Genomic DNA, 12,734 nt, shown 5'->3' on the forward strand with positions numbered 1-12,734 from the left:
GAAAACGGAGCCGTGTTAAATGTTGGCACAATCACGCATACTCGCACTCACGTGCCTCTGTGCTGTCAAAGCTCCCAGCTTTAAAGTCAAAGCTCCCTAATTAATGAACTGTGGGCTTCACTTTGGACAAGTTGCGGTATGATGCCCCCATAAATCAACATGACAGCACAACTCCTTGGCCTCAGATAGGGCCTGTCACTAAGTCGCATCTGATGTAAACACAAGAGGAGCAAGTGAGACAAAAAGAAAGGGGTGGAGGAGACAAGGGGAGGGGGCGGAGGGCAATTGATCAGTTGAATGGAGCATGAGAATAGAAGAAAAAATAACTTTTGAAGCATATTATGTATGATCACAGGAAATAGATGCAGCCCCGTGAGGCTTTCCCCTCTCTGCTGTCTCTTTCCCCCGCAGCTTTTTTTTTCCTGTAGAATTTTGAGAAGCCATCAAAAGACAGAATAAGAATTATGCTGTGACTCCCTAGTGGCTGTCAGACAATAACCCCCTGTTGTTGCATTGTGCCCCTTTTTTATTTTAAAGACATCAAAATTTCATTTTTCAAAGATCTTTAACTTTATATTTGAAGCGCCACAATATAGGCCTGCCAGTGCCACTCTTTATCATTTGTCAGGGACTATATTTTTCTCTCCCTTGTGCCACTTCTTGTTAACCTCTTATTTGGTCTGTTGGTTCTGGTAGTTTTTGTGTCTGCATGCTGGGAGTGCACAGGAGTCCCCTGTAAATTGACGGCCCCAGAAGATAAAACATGCAACGATGGGAGAGGGTCAAATTAATTTTCTCTACTCAGTATTTCATTCGTTCTCCTTTTATTCCAAAAAGCCAACTTCTATTTATTAAGAAATTTGATGAAAGGCATCGTTCCCTTCGAACCACCAACCCGTATCTTTTTTTTTTTTTTTTTTGTCCCAGATTGTCAGTGAAGAACAAGCTGAGGGCAAGCCACCAAAGAAACAAGAATGTTCTCTTGCACAAATGAAAATGAGAAACCAAGCACCTTTCAAATGAACCAGCCAGATCATAGAAATGACAGATACCAGAATCCTGTCTGGCATTCTTGTCATGTCTCTCCTCATCTTTTGGATTAGATCACACATTTCTCCTGTAGCTCTTTTTCTTCTCTTCACTTCTTTCCTTGAAGCCTCTTTCTCATTGTTGACCCAATAAGAAGCCCAAAGGGTGGCCCATTGGGCGGTCGGGTTGGGTGGCGTGGGGACTCCCTTTTCACCTTCATTTTATTTGGCAGCTTTGTGCCACCGAGACATTTTTGAATGCTCTTCGTTGTAAGAAATAAAGTGGGATGTATCCTGTGTTAGCTAACAGGGTGCGGTACATGACTTGGCACAGCTTTTAGTGCCCCCTTTTTTTCTTCCCGCTTGTTCTATCACTGGCCTGTGTGTTTGTTTTATAGATTGCAAAAGAAACATGTCCTGATCCATAATGTAGTCAAACCAGTTGTCAAAAACATTTGTGGTGGATTACACAAGTTTTTCTATGTAACTATAATATTTTCCATGTACGAGAAATGAGGCATGTGAGAAAAATTTGTTCTGTTTTATTTGGACTTCCTTTCCATTCTATTAATTATTTGAATTACACATCACTTTGTGGTCTTTGTAACTTTTTTAGTGACAACCATGAATAGAAGTGTCAAAAAGATGAAAGAATTATTCTTTGATCAAATTGCAGTATTGGAACACTGCTGGCGACAAAAGGGCTCTGCCTGTGTTGTGGCTCTTGCAATGGTGGTTACCACTCAATTACATTTAGTCATAAGTTGCAATGTGAATCATGAATGGCATTAATGTAATTTCAGGAGCTCATAATATGAATGATTCTTGTTTCATTGTTTGTCACTTGACCCCCCACACCACACCCCACCAAACCAAAATCCTCATTAATTCCACTATCCATCATCCATTTATGTAGATTAGTCATCAACCTTTTTCTCACCACTGGGGTTTATATATATATATATATATATATATATATATATATATATATATATATTTATATTTATTTTATTTTATTTTTTGGGGGGAGGTGGGGGTTAAATAATTCTGTGTTTCTGTAAAGCCTGGTACCATTACATGGACCAGTCTCTGGCGCCCAATGTAAATTAAAGCCACATTAAAAATATTAACCCTTGGCTGTTGGGCTACAATTACTGTATTTTCTTAAACTGTCCATTTGTGTCTTTAGCAGCAAGTGTCAGCACAGCAGTTGGCCTTCCAGCAGCAGCTCCTTCAGGTCCAGCAGGTCCAGCAGCAACATCTGCTTAACCTTCAGAGGCAAGGGCTGCTCAGTATCCAGCCTGGACAAACTGGCCTGCCACTGCAATCCCTCACGCATGGTGAGTACTTTATTTTCATAACCACAACCTATTGAATTAGCATCTTCAGTATGTGTGCCTTGTTGCTTGTTCATCACATTGTAAGCAAAACTGATATTTAGGGTTGTGCAATTTATCGATTCTATCCATTAATTTGAGTTTAAGATTTAGAAAAACAACAACAATTGCATTTTCTGGTTTTCTAGTTCAATGCTTGTCTCTGCTTTATGTGCACACAAGAAACATGGCTGCCAGATGAGGAGTTAGTTTACAAAAGCAGTCAGTGTTGCCAACTTAGAAATTCCGTCGGTTTTGGAGCAATTGTTTTTCAAATAAGCACATTTAATTCCTGCTAAGAAATAGACATAACCACCATTACAAAAGCAGTGATTTGTCAGTCAAAAACGTTTGACCCAAAGCATATCCTTCCAAACTGCAAATACTTTGCTCCGCTCAGCTTACCTCACCTGTTAAAAAATCAGAGAAAAGAATGTGAGAGTGCTGGGCCTCATAATTTAACTGTCAATTTTATTGTATAACATTTTTGTGCAAATGTTAATTTAGCATATTTACATATTTTTTTTTGAAAAGAGATAGTTTTACAAGAGGAAATACTTTCATTTTACCTATAAAGAAAAACTATAATTTCTGTCAAACTGGATGCAAGTTAATGTTAAAGCACATTTTAAGCTGCAAAAGTAACTAAAGAAAAAGCAAAACCTTGGAAATCAGGTTTTTGTGGAAAAAAATCTGAGATTTCGCTTTAATGCATATTATCCATATGCATTCCCTCTTCATATTTATCATAAGACAAGTTATTCAGATGTTGAGTGACAGCTGCCAAGTTATATCCAAACATAACTTTAATGCGGTTGCATTGCCCAGAACTTTGGCAAGTTTGGATTCAACGTTCATAAAGCGTCAATGGGTTTGCTTGTTCGGGAGCCAGTATGTCTGTTTGGCAAACACGTTTGTGTCTTTATTTATTCTTTTATTATTTGTTAAGGAGTGGTCCCCTTGTGACAAAAGACACTGTCGTAAGGGTTTCAGAGCATGACATTCACTATTCATTCCCAGCTAAGACAAACAGTTTTGAAATAACAAGATAAGGGTGATTAAAAACAGGAGGGTTCAGAGGTGCTTAGGTAATAGGCACACACAAACACGTTTGTACAGTGGTGTTATTGTTTGGACTGGGTATGGAATCACTCATCCGCTTGCAGGCAATTGCCGTGGGCACAGGCGTGGAGCGCTGCTGTGTTAAGTGTGCTTTGCAGAATTGCTTTGTGTCAGATGTCTGGCAAACAAACACACACCCTTTGAGTAAAGCATTATACGGGTGATATGGCCAGATACTGTAGTTTTAGTAGCGTTTGCAACAGTCCCACTACATCCTCTTTATACTGTGTCATCATCATATATATGAATGCCATGCAGCCTCACTAGGTGTGTTCTTGTTTGTGTATGTATGCCGACTATTTGTCTTGTTTAAAAAAAAAAAAAAAAGTGTAAAAACCCAATTCCAAAGAAGTTGGGGTGTTGTGTTAATCAGACACTTCATGGTCAAACTGATAAACTTTGTTTTTAACAAATAATCATTACCTCGGGATGCAACAGGTTCCAAAAAAGCTGGGACAGGTGGCCAAAAAGAATGAGAAAGTTGAGGAATGCTTATCGAACACCTGTTTGGAATATCTTACAGGTGAACAGGAACAGGTAGTGATTGGGCATGATTGGGCATTAAAGGAACTTCCCTGAATTACTCAGTCATTCACAAGCAAAGATGGGGCGAGGTTCACCTATTTGTGAGCAAGAGCGTGAGAAAATTATCAAACAGCTTAAAGACAATGTTCCTCAATGTACAATTGCAATGAATTTAGGGATTTCGTCTTCTACATCATCAAAAGGTTCAGAGAATCTGGAGAAAAAGAGAAGAGAAAAAGAACCATCCAGTTTTATAGACACGATTTTTAAAAGCCAGTATCTGTAATGGTATGGGGCTGTGTTAGTGCCAATGGCAAGGGGAACTTACACATCTGTGAAGGCACGATTAATACTGGTAGGTACATACAGATTTTGGAGAGATATGTGCTGCCATCCAAGCAATGTCTTTTTAATGGACGTCCCTGCTTATTTCAGCAAGACAATGCCAAACCACATTCTGAATGTGTTACAATAGCGTGGCTTGGTAGTAAAAGAGTGTGTGTACTTGACTGGCCCACCTGCGGTCCAGACCTGCCTGCGTGTGGCACAAAATGCATGACTCCAAGGCAAGGACATGATTATCAGTGGGTTTTATTCTCAATAACACAAAGCACACTCATAGACTCAGGGCACAACGAACACAGCGAACTGGCCAATGCCAGTGACCAAAACTCCAACTTACATACACCATCTAATTACAGTCCCAATGTGATAAACCTATGAGCAGTGACATGTGTCACCGGCCAGGGCATTGGCCACACCCCTCTTGGCTGTGGTCCAGGCTGGCTCATGACAATTACTGGTCTCTTGGTCTGAGCCCCTTCCTGTTTGCAGTAGTAATGGATAGGCTGACAGATGAGGTTAGATTGGAATCCCCTTGGACTATGATGTTTGCAGATGATATTGTGATCTGCAGTGAAAGCAGGGAGAAGGCGGAGGAACAATTAGAAAGATGGAGGCACACACTGGAAAGGAGAGGAATGAAGATTAGCCGAAGTAAAACAGAACATATGTGTATGAATGTGAGGGGCGGAGCAGGAGGTGTGAAGCTTCAGGGAGAAGAGAAAGCGAGGGTGGATGACTTCAAATACTTGGGGTCAACAATAGAGAGCAGCAATGGGGAGTGTGGTAAAGAAGTGAAGAAACGGATCCAAGCAGGGTGGAACAGTTGACGGAAGGTGTCTGGTGTTCTATATGACAGAAGAGTCTCCGCTAGGATGAAAGGCAAAGTTTATAAAACAGTGGTGAGGCCGGCCCTGATGTACGGATTAGAGACGGTGGCACTGAAGAAACAACAGGAAGCAGAACTTGAGGTAGCAGAAATTGAGATGCTGAGGTTCTCGCTTGGAGTGAACAGGTTGGATAGGATTAGAAATGAGCTCATTAGAGGGACGGCCAAAGTTGGACATTTTGGAGACAAGGTTAGAGAGAGCAGACTTTGATGGTTTGGACATGTTCCGAGGCGAGAGAGTGAATATATTGGTAGAAGGGTGCTGAGGATGGAGCTGCCAGGCAAAAGAGCGAGAGGAAGACCAAAGAGAAGGTTGATGGATGTTGTGAGGGAGGACATAAGGACAGTGGGTGTTACAGAAGAAGATGCACGAGACAGACTTAGATGGAAAAAGATGACACGCTGTGGTTACCCCTAACGGGACAAGCTGAAAGGAAAAGAAGAAGAAAAAGACGATGCAATATAAAATGTAATACAAACTTGAATAATACGAGAACTGCAGTCCACCTGGCTTCCGCCATTAGCTTGCTAGATAAGTGTATCTATCCAATATGTCATTTGTTGTAGCTCAATATTTATTTATTTTTTTAAAGCAAAGTGGCCAGGAATTGCTGATACATGTTACATTTTTGTAAATTGGCACACTCACTCACACCCAAAAATGGTCCCAAAATAGAGAGTAAATGCAGTGTTAATAAATACCGTATTTTCCGCATTATAAGGCACACCTTCAATGAATGGCCTACTTTGAGACTTTTTTTTCATATATAAGGAGCACCGCATTATAAGGCGCATAGAATAGACGCTATAGTAGAGGCTGGCGTTACGTTATGCATCCATTAGTTGGAGTTGCACTAAAGGCTCAATATTGATTCATATATAAGGTGCACATGATTTTAAGGCGCACTGTCGGTTTTTCAGAAAATTAAAGGCTTTTAGGTGCACCTTATAGTGCAGAAAATATGGTACATTTATTCAAGCAAACAGCAGCTGATGAAGACGATAAATATTTGAAGAATAATCAAAAGTTTTGACAGTTTTGGTTTAGTTCCCCTTTAATGACAGAAGTCCCTGTTTTGCTCATTTCCACCCATCCATGCAATTTCTGGGCCACTTATTCTCACAAGTGTTGCTGGAGCCTATCCCTGCTATCTTTGCGCAGGAGGCAGGGTACACCCTGAACTGGTTGCCATCCAATCGCGGGGCACATAAAAACAAATACACATTCACACTCACATTCACACCTACGGGCAATTCAGAGTCTCCAATGATGGCATGTTTTGGGATGTGGGAGGAAACCAGAGCGTCTGGAGAAAGCCCACGCAGGTAAGGGGAGAACATGCAAACTCCACATAGACAGATGGGGCCGGGATTTGAAACTCAGTCCTTAGAAGTGAGAGGTAGAGACTCTAACCAGGTGCTCCACCGTACCGCTGCTTTGTCCATTTGTAATAAAGATTCAATTGCCTCTATTTTTCCAATTGCTAAATCCAAATTCTATTAAAACATGGTCATATAAATAGCTGAGGGGATCCATTCTCTTAGGGACTGTCGTGTCTTCCTTAGTTTTTGTTTGGTTGAATCAGCCAAACCCTCTGTAGTTTTGTTTTTTGTTTTCTTCACAACCCACTGATGTTTTACTCCATGCATCTGACAGCTGTTAGGTTACTTAAGATAGTGTTTCAGGTCCCCATTTGTCTTCCTATTCAACACATTTTCTGCTTGACTGTTTGAAGTTATTGATGACCTTTCTGTTTTCCACATCACTTAATTCATTCACGCATCAGTGGACTTGGCCTATGGTGCTGTGATCTAATCTACAATATTCCGCTTGCATTTAGCACTGCGTCACAAGTGATGACTTGATCTGCTCTATCTGGGCTCCACTGATCACGGATTCAAACTCAGGCGTAATAATTTGGCAGGGCAATCTTACTCTTCTTCTGCTCAATATAGGATGTTGCTATTAATACATTGATTTTGTCAAGCATTTACTCACAGTCTACAATATTCCTTTTTTTTTTCATAAGTAAATCTAAATAGTGTTCATTGTCTGAAATTATCCATGCTTTGGCCAGTTGAGCAGATGTTGTGCATTTGTTTTATGTTGGAACTGGTGGAAATAATGCAGGAAATTTGCAAACAAGTGTAAATGTAAAACATTGTTGAAAAATATACCAAAGACAAATATTCACTATTCATAGTCTTTCTCATTGCTGGCATATCACATGCTACAAATGTATACAGTAGTTGATTAGTTTTGTAGATTTGCTATTATGCTTCCCCTAAAATGGAAAGCTATACTAAATTATATGAAATGTATTCATTCATATAAGTTATATATTTGTTTCAATGATGCATATTTTAATAACATGAGTTCTATCAATTCCATCAAAAGTATTCAAATTTACCAAATAACAGCTGACTTTAACTGAGTTTGACCATTCTGAATAATTTGGGGCTTACCTCTATCACGGGAAAAAAAAGGAGAAAACATTAGGTTTTTTTTGGTTTGATGTGTTTTATATTAGCTTTTGTGTCATCTGTTCCCCCCCCAAAAAAAACCCGCATACATGACATAATTAATGCTTTCCAATTGGCTGTTGAAATTTTGTGGAAGATTGTAGATAAATTTCAGTGTAGCACAATTTGTTTCTGTCGCCGTAAATTCTTTTGACATTAATGTTCAAAGTCTTGGAAGCAGTTAGACAATATCTGTTATGAATTATAACAATTTGCTAGTGGGGGATAAAGCCCACGCCCCACCTCTCAACACCGCCACAAGCACACAAATTTTCACACAAGCATCCTCTTGACCCAATAAGAGAGGTGCAAGTTGTTTTGTGCATTCATTGCTAAAGAGTTTAATGTGTTTTTCATTTTAAATCCAAAACACACATAGCATCTCCACAGTGTGGCAAAAATGGTCACATGCCCCTATGAGTTTGCACTGCAAGAGGGCCGGTTGCCACACAACATAATTTAAATTGTCTCCGAGAGGCAGGTGGGACGGTGACAAGACAAATTTGGGGGTAATATGAAAGCAAAGAACGTGGCTGGCCATGAAGTGCCCACAGAACAGCGGCACATCGGGGACAGCAGCCGACCTGTCAGTGATTGATATGTCCAGCCATAGGTTACTGGTAATAGTTCCTGCAGTAAGAAGCAGGACATATTTCAGGCCTAGGGGGTGGATATCAGCAGGCCAGTAATTACTGCAACATAAACAGGGGTGCAGTAAGGTCCCAGCCTGACGGAACAATAAACTAATGGCAATGTCACTGTCCCCCCCCATGACACTGGCACTGTGTGCGAAGAGTAACAGCCCGGTTGAAAGAGCCCAGAACACTAGGGGCCATTTTTTATTTCGAGGATGATGGCCTGCAACTGATGTCATTATGAACCTTAAATCAACTTTCTGCTTGCTTGAACATAGTCACCTGGGTACAGGGGGACAAGGACAAGAAGAGGTTGAAGTGCCCGGCCCGTCTCAGTGCCAGAGCTACCTGCCGGGGTAAAATTGAGTTGGGAGGTCGGTGATCAATCAAGTGTCCCAACAACATACATTTTTTACGGGCTTGTCTGTGTTTTCCCATCGTAATGAGAGGAACGGTTGTGTTGAAAAATGAAAAAGGAAAAGATAAACCAATCCAGTATTTTACAGGCGGACAAAGTGGAGGACCAGGCAAGAGGATTTTATGGATCAATGTCATTATGTCCCGCTGTAATCTGATGGAGATATCTGCAAAAGCAACTCCATTGTTCAAGCACAAAAACGAATATGATCACAGAAATTTGTGTAATGACAATTTATCGTCATTCATGTGAAATGTTGAGCCTTACCCTTTGCTGAAGTTTTCGAGTAAAGAGTGCGATCAAACGGATGAGCGGTACGACCGAGAAATAGAACAGACTAGATCCACAAAGACACACCTTTGTCCCACTCGGTTAGCTCTCTCATCAACATACTCTATCCATTGCGGTTTCATCTGAGTAAACAGTCATGTCGAGGTCACCAGGACTGCTTGGTAATTGAGCCTGTGTGGGCTGCCCTGTCAAGTATATCAGCTAAAAATACATCGCCCACTGTCACTGGGCACCAAGTCGGGGGGCAGGGAATGATTGTTCCTGACGTTGAAGTGCAGGACACAACCATCAACAGTGACCTTCTCTTTCTTCTCAAAAATAATTAAAAAAAAACTTTTGCCACAAATTCTCTTTTATAGCACAAAAACCTCAATGGAACATTCAGTCATGTAATTGTAAATCTGCAAGCGGGGGATTTGCATGCTAAAACACAGGCGGCAATATTAAGCATGTTTTGCTTGTCATGGGCGTGCACTTCGATTAGAACTCAGCAAGGCGTTGATGGGGGAAAAAGCGAAAACACGTGCAAGCAGAATAAGAGTGAGCATGCATGTGGAAATATTTGAATGAGGAAAGACACTCCTTGGAACGTGGAAAGGTTATTGATATGTCCTGCAATAATTTCCTGCTCTTTGATATGCAAACGATCTAGTGTGAATTCAGAGCAATCCTATCAGACTCATTTCACACTTCTTAGCCCTTGCGTCTCTCTGGAGTCCTCCGCCTCATTAGGCCAATGTTCTCCATTACCAGCATAATTAAAATCTTTAGTAGCTTATCAAATTAAAAATATTTTTGCTGATCGTACTGAGATCTTCACCTCACATTTATTTTCCACAACAGGAATAAATTAAGACTAAGCATTTTGCATACAATGCCTTACAATTTGGTGCTTGAAAGGAGCACTTCTGATATCTATAGAGCTGCTGATGAGAAATGGGGAGGGGGATTTGGAGACTATAAACTCAAGTAGATAAGCATGTGCAAATCATCTTTCATTTAACACTGTTCACTTTGAGAATGGGCTTAATTAATTGTAATGTTAAGTGAGTGGCTTTTTTTCTCCACACCACATATCCAAGGAGTTCTTTCACCATGCTTTAAACTTGGATTAATTCACCCCACTAGATTTGAAAATCCACACATTTCTGCACATTTACCCTGGATCGTATTTTTTTAGTTTTTGTTTTAAAAAATGGGATACCCAAATGCCCACACAAATAGTACATAGTCCACCTAGAGCAGGTCGTAATTTAAAAAAGAAAAAAAAATTCAACTTAATTTTTTCCAAATGATAAAAGTGCAGTAACTATTCATTCATTTTCTAACGGGCTTATCCTCATAAGGGTCGCCGTGGTGCTGGTGCCTATCTCAGCTATCATCAGGCAGAAGGTGGTGTACACTCTGAACTGGTAGCCACCCAATCACAGGGCACATGGAGACAGACAACAGTCACACTCACAATCACACCTGAGGGCAATTTAGAGTGTCCAGTTAATGTTGCATGTTTTTGGGAGATGGGAGGAAACCGGTGTGCCCAGAGAAAACCCACGCAGGCACAACAACATGCAAACTCCACTAATGCAGGCCTGGGATTTGAACACCGGACATCAGAACTGTGAGGCCAACGGTCTAATCAGTTTCCCCACCGTGCTGTGCAATAACTAAAGTGCCTTATATGGCTACAAATTATATGGAGTGATGACAAAAGATTTATGAACTGTCAAAAACAGTATTATGCAGGTTTTTTTTTCCAACCTCCGGGTTTCAAGTTTGCTCTCAGTCCTATGCTGACACACACACATAGACACTGTAGACGTGTCGTCAACACACCAACAATGTCAACTGTCTTCTAGGGATTTATTTTTGAAAGAGCCATGCTAGCTGCAGTGTGCTTGACTTGTTAAATGAGGTTTAAGTCTTCTGTGTCAATTGGAGGCAGTGCAGAGCTTTAAGTATTTTGCACATTAATGCGCTTTTGAGAATATTACCCAAGGGTCCTGTTTCTCAAAGAGGCAGGGGGGATGTTTTCTAGTGTTGCCGTTGTAAACTTATTGTTGTGTGCGCACTACACAAAATGATGGCCATTATTTAGATTTCATGCCTTGTCTAAATGTTAATTATTTTACTCTGGGCATGAAATTTGCGTGAGTACAAGGGATTTGTGTAAACAAACATTATCCAGATGACAGGAGAATTGGGGAGAGGGGAGAAGTACATGCTTGAAATTCTAATTAATACACGGTTTTGTTTACAGACAAATGATTTAATTAAATGGCAGTGACGAGAGTTGGATTAGCTGCTAATTGATTTTATTATCCGATTTGTTTGTTCCAGGCATGATTCCTGCGGAGCTCCAGCAGCTATGGAAGGAAGTAACAAATGCTCATGTGAAGGAGGAGCACAACAGCAGCAGCAATGGCCACCGGGGCCTTGATCTGTCCTCCCCGGCACCACCAAAGAACCCTCTCCACAACCAGCATACCCCTACCAACGGACAGTACATGAGTCATAAGAGAGAAGTGTAAGCCGCTACCTTTTTTCTGCCTCTATGAAAGTCATATTTACTGTACATAAACTCACCAAGAGTTGTTTGAACCATCCATCCATCCATTTTCTAAGCTGGTTATCCTCACAAGGGTCGCGGGAGTGCTGGAGCCTATCCCACCTGTCATTGGGCAGGAGGCGGGGTACACCTTGAACTGGTTGCCAGACAAACGCAGGGCACATACAGACAGACAACAGTCACTCACAATCACACGTAAGGGCAATTTAGAATCTCCAATTAATGTAGGTTTTGGGGATGTGGGAGGAAACCAGAGTGGCCATAGAAAACCTACGCTGGCACGGGGATGACATGCAAACTCCACACAGGCGGGGCAGGGATTTGAACCCTGGTCCTCAGAACTGTGAGGCCAACGCTCTAACCTGTTGCTCCACTGTGCTGCCCTAGTTTGAACCAATCCAAATATATTTAATTTTGATCTACATGATCAGAAAATATTTTTACCACGATTAGATTTTTAAGTTTAGCCAGCACCTACTGTAAGTGCCCACTCATAATGTGCTTGCATTATCCATCCATTCGTCCATTTTCATCTTTACAGTTGCGATTGTTTTATGTAACATTATCATTTTGTGGCTAGGGAGTGTATATCTCACAGTGAGTCCTCATCAGTGCGGAAACCTTGGCATTGTTGGAGCTTTTAGATAATGTACCTACTTACATTTTTCTCATTAGGTCGCATGATCTTCCAAGGTCTCTACAAATCCCAATGTCTCCATGGACTTTGGAGTGTTTATAATCAGTTTACAATTCATTTAATGTTGCAGTGGTGTTAATGAAGGGGGAAGTCTACCATTTTTTCAAAAAGATTGCCAATATTTGATTAAATTACAGTACATAAGCAGTGTGTCTTAAGCTGAAATACACATGCTGAAGTCCTTTCTTTTTGGTATCATCAACTTGATTAACCTAATTGCTCTGGCAGAACACCAAGTGGCTACTGCATATACTGAAAAAAGGTGGTAGCCTTATCATATTTTCAAAATCAAGATAGCTCATTCATGAATTTTGTTTGCTTT

The 12,734-nt window shown here is 40.8% G+C and overlaps 1 protein-coding gene across 13 annotated transcripts in view; it reads left to right on the top strand.

Annotated features, from left to right (window-relative positions):
* The window catches only part of foxp1b (forkhead box P1b), a 263,881-nt gene that overhangs the window by 219,658 nt on the left and 31,489 nt on the right, over positions 1–12,734 (top strand). For 9 of the 13 annotated variants that reach the window (XR_009796652.1, XM_061831373.1, XM_061831379.1 and 6 more), the window contains 2 exons: positions 2,218–2,368; positions 11,487–11,673. Coding sequence is in view for 12 of the 13 variants with exons in the window: in XM_061831373.1 (XP_061687357.1) it covers positions 2,218–2,368; positions 11,487–11,673 (338 nt within the window). In the remaining variant the exon portion in view is untranslated. The remainder of the gene's footprint in view (positions 1–2,217; positions 2,369–11,486; positions 11,674–12,734) is intronic. The other 4 variants (XM_061831380.1, XM_061831376.1, XM_061831381.1 and 1 more) reach the window with 1 other exon arrangement.

The sequence above is a fragment of the Syngnathoides biaculeatus genome, chromosome 10 (assembly GCF_019802595.1).
Source record: "Syngnathoides biaculeatus isolate LvHL_M chromosome 10, ASM1980259v1, whole genome shotgun sequence".
In the NCBI taxonomy this organism is placed as follows: domain Eukaryota; kingdom Metazoa; phylum Chordata; class Actinopteri; order Syngnathiformes; family Syngnathidae; genus Syngnathoides; species Syngnathoides biaculeatus.